Source organism: Phytophthora sojae, assembly GCF_000149755.1.
Source record: "Phytophthora sojae unplaced genomic scaffold PHYSOscaffold_14, whole genome shotgun sequence".
NCBI classification, from domain to species: Eukaryota; Oomycota; class Peronosporomycetes; order Peronosporales; family Peronosporaceae; genus Phytophthora; species Phytophthora sojae.
Window position 1 is genome coordinate 1,281,890 of NW_009258128.1, and position 16,525 is coordinate 1,298,414.

Here is a 16,525-nt window from a genome sequence, read left to right on the forward strand (position 1 = left end):
GAGTGGTCGTATTCTAGCTACAGGATCTCGCTTGATATCGGAGGTAGACACCTTGGAACGAAAACTCAAATTCTTACGAATGTACAGGAATCTTCGCCATGACATAATTGACTCCAAACTAGTAGTACGCGCTCCAGGAAAAATAGTTGCTGCCTCGTTGTCCACCCAGTAATTTCTCATCTCACCCTTGTCGAACAGAGTCATGTATCAGAGGATCCCAAGGAATTTCATCAGTTCCTCTAAACTTACAGGAGTTGCCGATGGGCTGCCAGATGCGTCTGCATACTCGTTGGTAAAGACGACCACTTGGATCCAGAACGACAACGCAATAAACGCGAAGAACGATGAGGTTGCTGAATGCCCAAACAACCCATGACTTTCCGGGCGTAGTCTGGTAGTTGAAGACCCATCCGGATGTGTAAATAGCCCTGACGGTTGGCCAAGCGATGCTGTGGGTGAAAATGTCATTGACGCTATCTCTTCGACTTCACCAGGGCACAAAGGACGCTGCCATTCTTTCCGCCCGCGAAACGCAAACCACTCACGATAACCACGTTCGTCCATCTCCTCAAATTCATCTGTCAGTGCAGGAATGTTTGATAGTTTGGGGACCATGTTGCACAGAGGCATCCAAGACTCTCCAAATTGAAGTTTGTCTTTTTCCATGTTGGCAAACTGGCGAATACCACGGGTGATGATGGCTTCGGAAACATGGCGAACGTGATCTTTTTTTTGAAAAGCAGTACACGTCCATTGAACCTGAAATTTGGCGTGAGGAACGCTAACATTGTCAGCATTTTTTTCGCTTACCAGGCTGTAGCGAGTCACCACACCAATCAAAAATGCTGCGCCAACGTCGCGATACAAACTGAGCGGCATCCACTCCTCATCAGCCGGTGAAAATGCTACGCTAGCATCAACAACTTTTTCGGCAGCCGCATGTGCTCGGCGAATCAACTCTTCTTTCATTGCCACAGCCTTGGGTTTATTGGCCTTGGTAGGTGCCTTCTTGCTTTTCGTTTTCCGTTGCGCAGCTTGTTTTTCGCTTCGGGGTGCCTTTGGAGCTGATTGTTCGGCAGGACCGCGCTTTTTTCGCTTAGGTTTTGCTGCCCCCGAGCAATTTGTAGCAGGAAGTGTGGCGGCGTTGGTCTCTGCAGGTTCCGACGGAGCCACACTTGGCGTCAAAACACTCGCGGGGAGGTCAAGTAGGGCATTGGGTCGTTCATCCCTTCTCCCTTGCTCAACCAAGTTCATTTTTGTAGCGTTTGTGTAGCAAAGCGTGCTGCAATAGCTGCTATCACCGAAATCCTTGGCGAATCCACCATTAGGGTCTGGGATATTCAACGAAACGCAGACATCATGAGAGCAGAAGTGATGGAGAAATTTTTTGCACCAGGTACAACTGCGCTCGGTTGAACACTCCATATTGCAGACTGCATATTGCGCACATGTACCAGACGATGCGGTGGGTGGTGATCTAGCTGGAGTAAATGGTCTCGCGTAGCTGCTGCATGTACGGGTACGACGCGCGCTGATGTTGGCGGTGTAGATACAGTAGAGGCAGCACCATCATAATCCCGAGAGGTGCTGGCAGCACCATCAAACACCGATTCGTGACAGCTTACTCCCGGAAGCGCGGCTTTCTCACAATCAACGTCGTTTGCACTCGCTCCAGGAACTCCACCGCTACTGCCACGTACATCATCCGCCGCGTTGAGACCAACATCGCCAGCCCCACATGGATTAACGTTGTTTTGGTCGACATCAATTTCGTCATCGGGTCGCTTGGACAGGGCACCATCCGTATTACCATCCTCCGCTACCAATGTCCGCCGATAGTGCTCCAGAAGCGCTCGTTCACCCAGAAAATAATCAATACCCTCTGTTTCATTCGAGTCACCACCGGGAGGGATATAGCGGTACAGATCACTCAAGCTTCGCCCTGTTGGACACTTCGAACTCCAACCACCCGCACTTAGAACTCGCCAAACAGATCCAAACATCGCACGGTCATCCGCGAGGTCTGTATGCCGGCGGACACGCGTCAATATGATACCTTGCTCGAGCGCTAGGTAAGCAACGGGTCGTACCTAGACCGGTGGGAGCTAAACGTGAGATACGACCCGAGCGTCGTGATTGTTGTCGCTTAGCTGTGAGCTCGCAGGTGCTCGACCGCTGCTTCCGCTTTCGTGGCATTGGGTATGTGGTGGTGGACGAGCTCAGCTAGCGTACCAGTCGGTCCTTCACGGCAAAGATCTCTAACTGGTTTGCATGTATCGGTCTCGCTTGAGCCATTAGACCGAATATATTGTTATTTGTATGGCCATGTTCGAAGTGTTCAAAGGGACCGAACGTACTAGGCTTTGTATGGAGTGGTTCGACTCATCGTTGTATGTGATGTTAGTATGGTGGAGTTTGAACCCACCGGTGCAGGTTCAATGCCCGCCATGCGGAATGCAGCGTAGCTGCGCTGACAAGGTACCGTGCAAAATGCATCGGATATCGAGTGCGGGATGAATACAGTGTAATTACACAGAGTCATGAATAGTACGAGTACTCAAAGCGTACAACGGTAACATATGGTACTTAGATTTACTCCAGGCATATTGCTACCAAATGTAAATGCTGTAGCGGCTTCGGCATCGTCTCCAGAGTTACGTTGACCCATGCAAGCCCCATAGTGACGGTCCGAACTACGGTACACGGCGACAGTGGTGACGCCCATCGTAGATACACTGCTGCCAAGTGCCAATGCTGCCTGCGTGTCCCTGTCGCTGGGCAAATTGACGTCGTCGTCATGGCGACTTCAGGCTCCATCTTGACCCCCGATGAGACTCGAACGCTCCATTTTTAGCAGCAGCCTCTCTTGATCTTTGTCGCCGGTGGCACCCCGCTCCCTCCTGAGGCATCTACGTGCGGTTATCCGTCGATGAGGATCGCTGGAAGCGAAAAAGGGCGGGAGAACGCCGTCCACTTGCAGGTCTAGTGGGCAGTCGTCCAGTGCCGCCTCAGACGCTCCATCTCGGGGTCCTGTAGCGGAATCTCGGCGTCTCGCAGCTGAACGTGGTTGACAGCCACACCCGGCGGCAATGCCGTGAGGAGAGTTGGGGGCTACGGGACCAACGACACCATCCCAGCGCCAGTTCTAGTAGCACTGCGTTATCGACAACAAATGCGCTGTTGCGGCGGTTGTGCGGGACGTGGTCGTCGGGTGGGTACACGACGGACAGCGAGTCCAACTTCATGCCCGGTGCGTCCCGAGGTCAGCGCGTCTAGTAGCACAGGCGGTCAGCAGCAGCAGATGCGTCGACGCACAGGCGCTGAGCGTGTGACGACTCCAACGACGCTGGACTTGGTGAGTGAGGGGCGAACTGGCAGGCTGGACTTGACCGCAGCGTGCACAGTATCACGGGCAGCCACGCGCCGTAAACGATGGGTACGGCCAGCACATGTGTACCACCGTCGTTCGAGGCGTGGAAACCGGAAGAACGGAGCGTGGGCAGCCAGGGACACTTGGGATCGAGCTTGCAAAATCGGAAATGAGCTCCGTGCGAGAAGGTCATTTTGATTCGGAGCAAGCCGAGCAAGCCGACCAAACAACAGTGGGTCGATTTGAACTAATTCCGCCAATCACACTTCTTGTTGAACTTTGGCAGCCAATCACTGTCATCGATTTTTCGGAGACAGGTTTTGATTGGTCAAAGCGAAGACATGGGAAAAAATGTCAGCGTGGGAAAGCTTGAAAAGATCAACCAAAGCAAAATGGGCACCAAAAAGGCGAGCCTTTACATGTTGTGTAAACCACTTCAAATACCGATAGCCTATTTATGTAACATTATGTATAGCGACCGCTCTACCCGTTCTCCCTCGCCGAAACGCCCTACCATCGGCATTCCCCCAACCATGGTCTTGGTGGACGTGGTCAGCGGCGTCTCCGCCGACATGGACACGGATGCGATGGTGGCGGGCGACTCGGGCAGCAAGCACAACGGCGGCCGCAGCGCCGTGTGTGCCGTCAACAGCATGGTCTCGGAGGCTTCCGCGGCGGCTGTGGCCGTGTTGGACGTGATCGGGGGTGTCTCCGCTGGCATGGTCACGAACGCGACGGTGGCATTCGACGCGGTCGATGAGGCTAATAGGGGTGCTTTCGTGTTGGCTGGGCTGCGCCACGAGAGCGTTTATAGCAGCGGCATCGATAGCCGGGCTTAGTTGCCTTGCTGGCGGTAGGAGCGTCTTGAACCTGGTGTGGAATACATTGATGGGGATGGGACCTTTGTGAAAGGTCGGTAGGTTATCAGGCGAAGAAGTATGAGACCAAATATCTTATGGTATGTATGGCATTATAGATTTCTAGATCTCGTGGCAACCCGATGGCAGACTTCTCGGACGAAGAGGACTTGCTGCTTTATCGGCTGGCAAACGTTGATGCAGGCCGCCGAATTAACTGGCGGACTGTCTGGTTGGGATGGCATACTGCGGGAAGACACAGCGACAGCTGCAGATTCGTCTAAAGACGCTGAAGAGGACACACGGCGTGAGCTTAAATTCTTTCCCAAGGAGATTTCGGGATCAAAAATCGGCACGAACGCGCTTAGTTGGTGGCCACAAGGTGAGCGCTCCCGATAATGTTGGCAATGTTCATGACGCTGTGTCAAGTTTGTTTGCCTAGGCCTTGTGTCAACCCGTCCATGCGCCGGATTGTCATGCTGGTGAGATTTCGCCAACTGGGGTTTCAGCAATACTGGCAGTCATTCCAACGCTTTCAATCGCCGACACTTTTGTTGACTTTGGATCTAGGATCGGCAATGTGGTTGCACAAGTGGCATTGGAGACTTGTGTTGGGAGATGCATCGGGATTGAGTTCCAGGACAACTTGGCAAACATGTCCAAACTGCTGATTCGTGGCGCACGCGTGGATTTCCCGAATTTATCCAAGGTCACGATTCACGAGGCCGACCTCAGAGCGATGAGACCAGCCGTACGCGAGGATATTGACGGGTGCAGTGTTTTATTTGTGAACAATATCGTTTTCGAGCCTACAAGTTTTGCGGCGCTGGGGGACTTTGCATCTTCAGCAGCAGGTTTGGTCCTCGTCGTTGTCATGGCAACAGTTTGCGGCCGGCACCGCCCAACCTGCCCGCGCAACTTCTGCTCTGTTTGGACGCTCCGACAGCGTATCGACGTTCAAGTGTCTTGGTCTTCCCAGCTTCATCATGCATACTGGTACACCAGGGTTGTAGAGCCCTACATCTAAGTACCTCACGCAGAATGGAAAGAAACATTCAATATACTTCGTTTGTCAGACTTGTTCATCCAATTGTTCATTACCTGTCGAGCCAATAACATATATCAGCCATTGTACACATCTACATCAACGTCTTGCACGGACATCGTAGCTCTGACCGCATCCACCAAGGTCACGGTCACCTCCTTCGCGCCTGAAAACCTGCTGTCGATGTCGCTGGAGGCGCTGCTGCCGATACTTCCGGCGGCTACCTCCGTGCGGACTGCCGCTGTCGTTGCGCTCGCTGCCCGAGCCGAATACCACCGTCGCGTTCGTGACCATGCCAGCGGAGACACCCCCGATCACGTCCAACACGGCCACGGTCGCCGCGGAAGCCTCCGAGACCATGCTGTTGACGGCACACACGGCGCTGCGGCCGCCGTTGTGCTTGCTGCCCGAGTCGCCCGCCACCATCGCATCCGTGTCCATGTCGGCGGAGACGCCGCTGACCACGTCCACCAAGACCATGGTTGGGGGAATGCCGATGGTAGGGCGTTTCGGCGAGGGAGAACGGGTAGAGCGGTCGCTATACATAATGTTACATAAATAGGCTATCGGTATTTGAAGTGGTTTACACAACATGTAAAGGCTCGCCTTTTTGGTGCCCATTTTGCTTTGGTTGATCTTTTCAAGCTTTCCCACGCTGACATTTTTTCCCATGTCTTCGCTTTGACCAATCAAAACCTGTCTCCGAAAAATCGATGACAGTGATTGGCTGCCAAAGTTCAACAAGAAGTGTGATTGGCGGAATTAGTTCAAATCGACCCACTGTTGTTTGGTCGGCTTGCTCGGCTTGCTCCGAATCAAAATGACCTTCTCGCACGGAGCTCATTTCCGATTTTGCAAGCTCGATCCCAAGTGTCCCTGGCTGCCCACGCTCCGTTCTTCCGGTTTCCACGCCTCGAACGACGGTGGTACACATGTGCTGGCCGTACCCATCGTTTACGGCGCGTGGCTGCCCGTGATACTGTGCACGCTGCGGTCAAGTCCAGCCTGCCAGTTCGCCCCTCACTCACCAAGTCCAGCGTCGTTGGAGTCGTCACACGCTCAGCGCCTGTGCGTCGACGCATCTGCTGCTGCTGACCGCCTGTGCTACTAGACGCGCTGACCTCGGGACGCACCGGGCATGAAGTTGGACTCGCTGTCCGTCGTGTACCCACCCGACGACCACGTCCCGCACAACCGCCGCAACAGCGCATTTGTTGTCGATAACGCAGTGCTACTAGAACTGGCGCTGGGATGGTGTCGTTGGTCCCGTAGCCCCCAACTCTCCTCACGGCATTGCCGCCGGGTGTGGCTGTCAACCACGTTCAGCTGCGAGACGCCGAGATTCCGCTACAGGACCCCGAGATGGAGCGTCTGAGGCGGCACTGGACGACTGCCCACTAGACCTGCAAGTGGACGGCGTTCTCCCGCCCTTTTTCGCTTCCAGCGATCCTCATCGACGGATAACCGCACGTAGATGCCTCAGGAGGGAGCGGGGTGCCACCGGCGACAAAGATCAAGAGAGGCTGCTGCTAAAAATGGAGCGTTCGAGTCTCATCGGGGGTCAAGATGGAGCCTGAAGTCGCCATGACGACGACGTCAATTTGCCCAGCGACAGGGACACGCAGGCAGCATTGGCACTTGGCAGCAGTGTATCTACGATGGGCGTCACCACTGTCGCCGTGTACCGTAGTTCGGACCGTCACTATGGGGCTTGCATGGGTCAACGTAACTCTGGAGACGATGCCGAAGCCGCTACAGCATTTACATTTGGTAGCAATATGCCTGGAGTAAATCTAAGTACCATATGTTACCGTTGTACGCTTTGAGTACTCGTACTATTCATGACTCTGTGTAATTACACTGTATTCATCCCGCACTCGATATCCGATGCATTTTGCACGGTACCTTGTCAGCGCAGCTACGCTGCATTCCGCATGGCGGGCATTGAACCTGCACCGGTGGGTTCAAACTCCACCATACTAACATCACATACAACGATGAGTCGAACCACTCCATACAAAGCCTAGTACGTTCGGTCCCTTTGAACACTTCGAACATGGCCATACAAATAACAATATATTCGGTCCAACATATCCACCCAACAACGCTGATCTCTAGTACTTCATCATTCTAGATTCTGCGCTCAAGTGGAAAGATGGTTGATCGCAGGAAGGACGCGGATAAAGTAGAGGTACGTGTTATGGCTGTTTCGGCATCGTGTGGTTATGCTAGTGCTAATACGAACGGCTATGTATGGGTAGTTGCCAGGACCAACGAAGACGCATGCAAGCGATGGAAGGCGAATTTACGGATCGTCCAAGACGCTTGAAATGCTAGTGATGACATTGTTTCGGCCGTGCTGATGCTTATCGCATGTATAGTCTTTGGCTTTGTGTAGCGCCGGTGAGCAACTGGAGTTCGACAATCTGTATCCAGTATTTGCGACCCCTTCTGGGCGGGAGCGGGTAAGTTAGTGTAGCTACGCAATAACGTTTGGATAAAGCTAATCCGTGCCTACCTGTAGAGAACCGAAGCGAGATGTGGCACGTCGATCGACATAGACGACTTCATAATTGCACTGCCCGTGAAAGAGATGAACGACCTCTACGTGGCGATTTGTCCCGGTGAAGATGACCGTGCGCACAACTTTATCTGGATGATGCGTTGGCTGGAGACGTGCATGGAGCTGTCTGAGGTAATCCAAAATGTTGTATCGTGGCTGGTTACGGGTAATGATATCTATGTTTGTATTCGATATGAAAATGTAGATCACGCGACCGCAAATTCGGGCACGTCTAAAATGTATAAACTCCAACTTGTTGCGGTATCGCGAGGAGCAAGACGAACATATCGAGCGCTCTATCGCGATGGAGGCGGACCCTTCGACGCCACACAACACCCTCATGAACCATTATAAGGAAGGCCTTGACTTGCAGAAACGCTACAACGTAGTTGCCGATCTAGCCACAGCTATGGACAGAGTCGATATGCTGGCGGACCAACTCAAGGATCAAGCTCACTGGACATGCTCTTGCGAGAATTGTCATACTACCGCTCGCCCCAATGGGTTCAAGAGCAACCTTTCGACTTGGCACCACAAGCTCTAAGGCCGCGCTGGTTTTGGCCTCCCCACTATCATGGGTGATATCCAGTTGATTCGCGGAGCAGGACGCTCCAAGGCGAAAGCACGTTACTGAAGTTACTATGTCCTCCCCCTAGTAACAGAGCAATATGCAATTAAGTTGAATGTAATCTCTCAAGTAATGTTTCTTCTAGTGTGAATTGATCATTCTAACGAAACCCAAAGCTGTCTGAATACGGTGCTCCTTCGCGCCAGCACGAATACCCATGCCGGCAAGCCCCTGCCCACATCTACCAAGGCCACGGTCACCTCCATCGTGTCCGAGACCCTGCTGTCGATGTCGCTGCCGATACTACCGACGGCTACCTCCGTGCGGACTACTGCTGTCGTTGCGCTCGCTGCTCGAGCCGAATGCCACCGTCGCGTTCGTGACCATGCCAGCGGAGACGCCCCCGATCACGTCCAACACGTCCACAGCCACCGCGGAAGCCTCCGAGACCATGCTGTTGACGGTGCTGACGGCGCTCCCGTAGCCATTGCGCCCGCTGCCCGAGACGCCCGCAGTCATCGTGTGCTTGTCGCCGCCGGCGGAGACCAGGTCCAGGACAGCCGCCATAGTCGCCACCGTCGCGTCGGAGACCACGGCGCCGCCACTTCACAACTAGGAAAAGCCCCACATAATCCACAAGAGGGCGCTGTGATCCACGGTACTGCTCATACTAAAATTTTGCTAAGGTGCTGTTCTCACGGTACTGCTTCCACTGATACTTTTGTCGATTCGCAGCGAATCACAGAGAAGCAGTAAAATGATGCCTCATGTATCTTTTTGATTGAAAGGTCGCTTCAAACCTCCCATCACGTATACTTTTGATCAGTTGGCCTCGCAAACCTAATACAGCAAAATGATACCTCATGCATCATTTTACCCTGTTTTACTTAAAGTTTGTATGGTGTCCCTTCAAACAGAAATCTATGGCGTTAACGATAGGGTTAAACTCCAAGCCCGGTCATTTTAATAAAATCTGATGCAAACCCGGCACTTCGTGCTATATTTTTGATACCAATTTGGTAAAAGTATGAGTGTGTATAGGATACTTGGGGGCGGTGCTGAGAAGCTAAGATACAACATTTTCCGAAGCAATGCCCCTCTAGCAACCGGGGCGAAAATTTGCCGTGAGGATGCTGCTATACTAGTGAAGTTCCATACCGTCATGCAGTCCATGCTCCGTGGGGTTTACGAAGTACCGTAATCCTTGTGTGCTTACTGACAAGCAAATTTATTGAAGACACCATCCCAATGACTCAGAATAAAAGTGACCTGCAAAACATAAATTGTGTTTTGACTTGTGATTTGTATGCTGTCAGTAATGACTTAAACTACAACGGTAATATTTGAAAGTCCATGATTGGCTCATAGAGTTGTCGGCAATGACTGAACGTCAGTAAGCACATAAGGATTACGGTACCCGATGTCATCACGGCGGGTGCGCCAAGAATGTGAAGTTTGAGCTTGGGTACCAAAAATAAATATTGTGATTAATCTGATACAGACATCTGCTTCAATAAAGAACACTAGAAAACCTATAACCCTTTATATTGTATGAATGCTGATTGGCTCAGACTTACAAATGTGATTATAATGCCGTCGTAATATTTAATTGCCTTTCACAAATTTGTATATATCAGGTGTTCTTTATTGAAGCAGAAGTCTGTACTGACTCGGGTACAATCGCCTGATACTCGTTGCGCTGCTACTCGCAGAGATTCTGCCCTCCGTACGCAGTGAATGGTGTAGTGCAGGTGTAGTTGGTAGTTGGTACTTTGCAGCGAGCATGCATGGCCCCGAGGCGGGGTGAGTCAGACTGTAACGCCACCTGTGCAAACTAATACTTGAACCTATGCGCTAAAGTGGGAGCGGTAAATGAATCCACCGTCGCGCGTAAGTCCGCATCGCTTCGAAGCACCCATCGGAAAAGTACGATTTGGGCTTTTCTCAAACTGTTTTAAACAATCTCTCTCTAAAGCGACGTGCTCGTAACTGCTCACGGTACTGCGGGTAAGTGCTCACGGTACTGCGCGGCTGGAACGGCGTTTGCGCGCTGGTTGGCTGGTTCAGTGAAAGCGCCGCGTCCATTGGTCGATCGCGCTCTCGACCCCGGTTTCGCGCTGGTCGACACTTGGAACGTTTGACTTGGCGTTTGTATCGCAGACATGGGTTCGCTGGAACGGCACTTTTCGAAGCGGATAGGCTTGGAACGGCGCCGAAACCGTGAACGCTACGATTGGCTAGCTGACGTATGCGCACTTACGCACGGAATCCGTACGAGCACTTAGATGTGTTTGACATGACTACGGGACTCCCTTTTCACCCACCTCAGTCACCCAGTCTCTCATTCAACCCAAGGTGCAATGGGTGAATGGGTGAAGTGACTGAGTGACTGGGTGAAGTGACTGGGTGAAGTAAGTAGATCCGCGGAACCGCGGAACACAGAGAGTGAGTGGTGAGCGTGCGCTCTCATCGAGCTCTCTCTTTCTCTCTCATTAAATAGTGCCGAATCAGCCTCGCAGATTTGTTTCTAACGTTACCGGTATATTGCAGCTAATGAGTGAGCCTCGCATAAAAAACAAAAGATTAGATCATACCAACTAACACCAGAGACCGCGCACAGCAAAAGTTCTGAAATATATTGCTGAGCTTCTGTTGAGGTAGCGTCGACACTACACACTACTTGTACTTATTACGACAGGCATATCGCCGCCGGTCGAGCACCACCACGATTTCTTAGTTCTTCATCATAGAGTTGATCCACTCCACAGCGGTCGACACACGCGAGTACACGGTTGGCATTCCTTCGTCTTCGCAACGAACACCCCAGCTTGACAGACCAACGAGAATGTCGTCCGAATCTCCCGTGCCCTTGTCCTTGATAAGTGGACCACCCGAGTCTCCCACGCACGAATCTTTGCCAGCGGCACCGCCGGCGCACACCATAGTGTCGTCCACGACGAATTCACTCAAGCAGGCCTCGTTATCCCACAGCTCCAAGTCCACACGCTGCAGCTCATACGAACGCGTCCCATTCGGGTACGACGTGTCGCCCCAGCCCATGAAGGTCGTCCACATCCCCGGCTTGGTGTCGGAGTCATTGGCCGCGGGGAGCTTCACCGGTGGGAATTTACTCGGCTTTTCCAACTTGAGCAGCGCGAAATCGTACGCACCGTTAGTGTCGTTATATCCGGTGTGGTTCCAAGCCGACACGATCTTGAACTTCTCACCGTCGAGACTACTGTTGAGGTAGTGCGTTCCGGTCGAGACGTACTCGTAAGTACCCGAGGCCGCGTAGGGATTCTTACCGTTGGTGCACGCCGCAGTAGTGAGGACGTAACTGGGGGCAACGAGTTCTCCTACGCAGAAGGTGTCGCCTTCAAGGGTAGTTCGGATGCCGACATTGTAAGTTTTCGTGCCACTGGGAACAACCGAGCCGCCCACGACGAGAACACGCTCGGTGTGCTCTGCACGCGCACCACCGCAGCCAAGTGCAAGCAGAACAGCAGCGAACGGAAAAGTCTTCATGGAGGGAAAAAACGTTTTTATGCATCCAGCGGCTACTTTCTATTACATGGGGATTTATTGTATTACATAGGATTAATTCTATTATCGACAGCTACTTTTGACGCCAGTAAAAAATAATTAGACGCCAGCTCCGTGAGCAGTTGGAGTTCGGATATGCACCGCTACTAAGCCTTCATGGACTACAAACATGCATTGAAGAGGCCGGAAGACTTGATATATGACTGCTACCAAGCCTCTGGGTGCACTGTAGGCTTGATTTACAATCGTCACTTAGTCGCACTACACAGTACTGTAGTTGATTTAAAGTAGAGCTTTGCATAGTTTATTCCACGATTAACTATCCACACAACTGTACTTATCTACAGGACAGGATTTTGTCGCGGCGGACTGATGTAGTCATTGTGCATTTTCGATGCGACCTATCAAGCGACTGCGAACCTCGATCGACCGTGCCGTCGATGTTATCGACCGCCTCCGACAGGACCTGTTGAGGGCAGAGCGGGTCCTTGCCGATGAAATTTCCCGCCTCGACAGAAACGCGTCGCGCACCTTGCGCCAAGTCGATGGCGAACCACTATCGTCATCGTCCGACGAGAGCAGTGATGATTCGTCTCGGCCTAGAACCCCACCTTTTGTCGACAATTTTGATGACGACGAGATCCTTTTGGCCAACCAGGACCCCCGCGTAACAATTTTAGTCAATCCGAGCGCACTCCTAGCATTTCTGACCGATCAGAGAGTTTTACTGATGCCTCTCCTTGCCAATCGGATTACTCGTCCTCTTCGCTCAGCCAATCAGGAAGTGACGAAAGCGAAGAAGAGTACAAGATCGAGACGGCAGGGTCTGCGAACAATCCAGTTGATTTAACTTACGATAGCGAGTAAGTTTTATGTTTTCTTTTCCTTTTTCCGTTAAGAAATACATACTTTCTGAACTGCTGTGTTTGTATTAGGTTGATTTAATTTGGGCCATTCTGGATTTAAATTTTACCTTTTCCGGCTTTCGTACGGTAAATAAACACATAAATTACCTCAGAGACTGGACATACAACCGCCGCGGTCCCTGCGCTTTTGCTAAGACCTGTCAGTTTACAATTTCCAAGCATCCGAACAAGTCTTTATCTCAGCTACTGTCAACAACCCCGTCCGTGACCTCCACATCCGGCTACCCTTTCCGACCTTTGCAAGCCTATATCGAAGACTGCTGCCAACGCACCGCTTACTGTTGCGAGGCGACGACAGTGCCTGCAATGGAGACCGAACCGGCCGGCCGCTCTACCGGGCCCCCGTCCTCAATATCGCTCACCCCATCTTCAAGTGATAGCGAGGATTTTTCGGTTGTGGTAACGCGACGTCGATCAGCCGCCATTCTGCGTCGCAGACAGCGTAGTGCTGACAGCGAAGAAAAGACCGCCGAACTCGACTTCGATGACGGGGCTGGTAAAAGTCCAAGTGACAGTGATGAGGACTACGAGTACGAAAGTGACGACGAGGGAAGCAGTGGCGACTCCCCACCGCAGCAAGACAATACCACTCCTCCAGAAACCCGTCCCGATGAAAGTGAACGAGCTGTCATGGAACACCCGGTGCTGTTCGATACGATGGAAGAGGCAAGGGCAGTTTTGGATGGGCTTGAGAACGCTCGTTTTTCCATCGACAACAATGGGAGAACGACGACGCAGTTATCGTGCACGTTTCATGTCGACTGCGCTGCGGTGGTACGGATCAAATGCAACAAAGATGAGCAGTATGTTTTATCCAGAAGTGGGATGCACACTACTGAGCCAGCCCCCGTTGAAGAGCAGCGAACCGGTATTCACAAGCCGCTGCTGCCGGAGATCGACAATTTGTTGCTCGGAGGCCATGGACCCAAAAAGTGTTTGAACACGCTTCGCATGAGATACAAGGAGTCGCCTGAACAGCTCAACTTGCTGCCAAGCACCAGCCAGCTCAAAACCCGAGCTCACAAGCTGAGAAAGCGCGGCGATTTCTCCATCACGACCTACGCAGATGTGATGGAGTGGGCATCGCCGAGGATGTGCACAACGAAGGAGCCATTCTTCCAGCATATGAGTTAACTGGTGGAGTCGGATGATGTGCGGATATTACAAGAGCCCTTCGGCTACCAGCACGAACTGCTGGTCCTGGACTGCTTTACCGATCGTCTGGACGATGGCGAACTCTCGCTCGGCATTATATTCACTTCCCGGCGGTTGTTTCGGACTCTGCCACGAGTGATTCTCGGTCAGCGGTCGCAAGTACTGGGTGCAACCGACGGAACGTACAAGCTCCACTTTGGTGGATGGACGCTTGTTTCGTTTGGTACTTTCGGTGTTCGATACACAGCGTCACACAAGTACCAGCACAAGTTTTATCCGATGGCATTCATGTTTGTGCGAACGGAGACGGCGTTTGCTTACGTGCGGCTCTTCACAGTTTGCAGAGAGCGCGGTGAATTGTTTTTCGGCGGCACCCTAACGCTTCAGCATGGATCCATGGACCACTCGACGTCTATTGCAAACGCGTTCCGACAAGAGTGGCCTGACATCAAGCTCCTGAACTGCTGGCCTCATATGTATCGTAAAGCCCGCGGCAAGAAGGCACTTCTTTCCGATCGTGGCCGGTATGACGATATCATCAAACCTCAGCTGGAATATTTGAGTCAATGCCGGACTATCGAGTAGTTTGAGGCGTTGTCGGATCTCGTAACGGAGAACTGGGCGGCTATGGGTGAACCCGAGTACGCGCAATGGCTCGACGATGAGTATTTGACAGACCCATGGAATCTATGGTTTTACGCCGCGAGCGGTACCCCTGGTGTGGTGCCAAACCAAACTCAGATTGAATCCCATCACCGTGCGATTAAGGCGACGGCGGTTGACCACCTTCGCGCTGCGACGGGCCATGTACTTGCGGGAACCCTACCCAAGATTTTGGTTGAGTGTGCAATGGATATTGGCTCGGATCGGATTCGGCACCACGCATCAGGACCCGTTAGCGCTGAAGTTCTCGGGGCGGCTGTGCAGCTCTGTGCAAGTGCCAATCATTACCCAAACCACCAGCGAAAGTCGCAACGCGCCATCAACCGAATTTAAGAGTACTATTTCAACTCCGACTACTATGTCGTTCGTGACGACAGCTTGCATGGGCTGAAGGTTAACGCACATCGCGCCAAGACGTACAAGGAATCGCTGGATGGTACGCTCAAGAAGGACGAGAAGGTCGAGAACATTCAGCTTCGGTACTTGTCTCTCCACACGGTTGAAGTCCTGGACCGCGTTCCCTTCGATCATGCCTGGGATAACCCTTCCTGGAGTCTTGAGGAAATCGAAGTGATTCGATCAAAGTTCAAGTGCGACTGCAAAGCGTTCTTCCAAACGGGGTGGCTGTGCGCTCATGTGTTGGCCTGCTTACATCTGGTCGACTCGTTAGATCTCCAAGTCATGCTACGAAGTCTACCGGCTCGGAAGCCACCTGGAAGACCTCGAAAGAAGACCAAGTGTCTCGCGCAGGATGGCCCTCGGAAGTCCCAGTACTCGGTAGACGCGCTCATCAAGCGGCTGGTTGACAAGCCTGCATGTGTGATTAACTGGAGCATCTTACAGGTGTGGACGACCACTGACGAAGACGGCGAGGAAACGGAGCTCAACTTTGTTGGGAAAATCAAGCCCCCATTCACTCGCGGAGGCAAGCGGTACGGGAAGGTCGAGTACGATGACCGCGAGGAAGTTGACACACTGGGCGTGGAAGGATTAGCGATGGCGATCAACTACTCCTTCCAGATGGGCCACAACATCGTGCCAAGCTAAGGTGACGCGGTCGCTGGTGCGACGGATTGAATGATTGATGATATACATATTACTTAGGTATAGAACACATTAGAAACAGAAAAACGATAAAATCCCCCCAAAATACAAGAAAAACCTTGCATGTAAACCTCGCTTTCACTTTCGTTTGTTGGTAGCATACAATATCACCCTCATGCATACAATTAATCGGCCTGCATTTAAAATAGCCGCTAATTAATAAAAACAGTCGTTTTGGCACGTAATGAAAAGTAGACGCCTGCTGCATAAAAATAATCCGCCCCCCCTTCATGGATAGCCTGAGGAAAAGTCGAAGGTGCAGTGTTCACGAGGTGCGAAAAACCGAATTGAGAAGTGCTGAGCAGTAGAAGGTGGCAAGTGGGGGAGGGTGTGTACACGCCAATCTGGCAGGAAAAATGGTGTACTCAGTTGCAAACGCGCGATGTTGGACAGTGCTTGATGTGAACTTACGCGACGTCCGATGCACAAGTCGGGAACTCGCTGGCACATTTACTTCGTATTACAGTATTGTTCGCGATGGGTGTGGAGATTACATTATTTTATGGCAATAAACCACGTTTAGTACTGACTAATACTGTCTACAGCTGCAAATGCGCAACGCTGGGATCCAGTTGCACTTCGCAACTTGCAAACTCTTGGATACAGTAGGTACATCCAAGAGTCTGCAATTATTAAGTTGCCTTTTTCTTGTTTGTGGTCGTCGCCGAGTTGTGGGGCGTCATAATACGAATCCCATCGATGCCGAGTACTTTTGCTAACCGGTACAGTAC

General features: G+C 52.0%; 10 protein-coding genes across 10 annotated transcripts; 5 read left to right on the plus strand and 5 right to left on the minus strand.

The window, feature by feature from the left end:
- Window positions 1–774: 774 nt before the first annotated feature.
- Window positions 775–2,012, minus strand: PHYSODRAFT_411482 (hypothetical protein; the record flags this gene model as incomplete). The annotated part of the gene is made up of 2 exons (XM_009540077.1): window positions 775–978; window positions 1,764–2,012. Coding segments are annotated over 2 exons (453 nt in total), but the record flags the coding sequence as incomplete, so codon positions are not given.
- A 970-nt stretch (window positions 2,013–2,982) lies between these two features.
- PHYSODRAFT_341735 (hypothetical protein) lies at window positions 2,983–3,563 on the minus strand (the record flags this gene model as incomplete). The annotated part of the gene is made up of 3 exons (XM_009540078.1): window positions 2,983–3,111; window positions 3,156–3,239; window positions 3,312–3,563. 3 exons carry the CDS (start codon window positions 3,561–3,563, stop codon window positions 2,983–2,985), a joined length of 465 nt encoding a protein of 154 aa, XP_009538373.1.
- A 902-nt stretch (window positions 3,564–4,465) lies between these two features.
- PHYSODRAFT_531386 (hypothetical protein) lies at window positions 4,466–5,254 on the plus strand (the record flags this gene model as incomplete). Its single annotated transcript, XM_009540079.1, has 2 exons — window positions 4,466–4,655; window positions 4,749–5,254. The coding sequence occupies 2 exons, from the start codon at window positions 4,466–4,468 to the stop codon at window positions 5,252–5,254; spliced, it is 696 nt and encodes a 231-aa protein (XP_009538374.1).
- A 117-nt stretch (window positions 5,255–5,371) lies between these two features.
- On the minus strand, window positions 5,372–5,752 carry PHYSODRAFT_341737 (hypothetical protein; the record flags this gene model as incomplete). Its single annotated transcript, XM_009540080.1, has 1 exon — window positions 5,372–5,752. The coding sequence occupies one exon, from the start codon at window positions 5,750–5,752 to the stop codon at window positions 5,372–5,374; it is 381 nt and encodes a 126-aa protein (XP_009538375.1).
- Window positions 5,753–6,092: 340 nt separating this feature from the next.
- PHYSODRAFT_341738 (hypothetical protein) lies at window positions 6,093–6,673 on the plus strand (the record flags this gene model as incomplete). The annotated part of the gene is made up of 3 exons (XM_009540081.1): window positions 6,093–6,344; window positions 6,417–6,500; window positions 6,545–6,673. 3 exons carry the CDS (start codon window positions 6,093–6,095, stop codon window positions 6,671–6,673), a joined length of 465 nt encoding a protein of 154 aa, XP_009538376.1.
- A 754-nt stretch (window positions 6,674–7,427) lies between these two features.
- On the plus strand, window positions 7,428–8,379 carry PHYSODRAFT_341739 (hypothetical protein; the record flags this gene model as incomplete). The annotated part of the gene is made up of 5 exons (XM_009540082.1): window positions 7,428–7,463; window positions 7,534–7,586; window positions 7,671–7,737; window positions 7,797–7,967; window positions 8,107–8,379. 5 exons carry the CDS (start codon window positions 7,428–7,430, stop codon window positions 8,377–8,379), a joined length of 600 nt encoding a protein of 199 aa, XP_009538377.1.
- A 165-nt stretch (window positions 8,380–8,544) lies between these two features.
- On the minus strand, window positions 8,545–8,970 carry PHYSODRAFT_341740 (hypothetical protein; the record flags this gene model as incomplete). Its single annotated transcript, XM_009540083.1, has 2 exons — window positions 8,545–8,644; window positions 8,711–8,970. 2 exons carry the CDS (start codon window positions 8,968–8,970, stop codon window positions 8,545–8,547), a joined length of 360 nt encoding a protein of 119 aa, XP_009538378.1.
- Window positions 8,971–11,136: 2,166 nt separating this feature from the next.
- On the minus strand, window positions 11,137–11,928 carry PHYSODRAFT_341741 (serine protease trypsin-like protein; the record flags this gene model as incomplete). Its single annotated transcript, XM_009540084.1, has 1 exon — window positions 11,137–11,928. The coding sequence occupies one exon, from the start codon at window positions 11,926–11,928 to the stop codon at window positions 11,137–11,139; it is 792 nt and encodes a 263-aa protein (XP_009538379.1).
- Window positions 11,929–13,529: 1,601 nt separating this feature from the next.
- Window positions 13,530–15,023, plus strand: PHYSODRAFT_531753 (hypothetical protein; the record flags this gene model as incomplete). Its single annotated transcript, XM_009540085.1, has 3 exons — window positions 13,530–14,001; window positions 14,188–14,363; window positions 14,613–15,023. The coding sequence occupies 3 exons, from the start codon at window positions 13,530–13,532 to the stop codon at window positions 15,021–15,023; spliced, it is 1,059 nt and encodes a 352-aa protein (XP_009538380.1).
- A 348-nt stretch (window positions 15,024–15,371) lies between these two features.
- On the plus strand, window positions 15,372–15,737 carry PHYSODRAFT_531413 (hypothetical protein; the record flags this gene model as incomplete). The annotated part of the gene is made up of 1 exon (XM_009540086.1): window positions 15,372–15,737. The coding sequence occupies one exon, from the start codon at window positions 15,372–15,374 to the stop codon at window positions 15,735–15,737; it is 366 nt and encodes a 121-aa protein (XP_009538381.1).
- Between the last annotated feature and the right edge of the window lie 788 nt (window positions 15,738–16,525).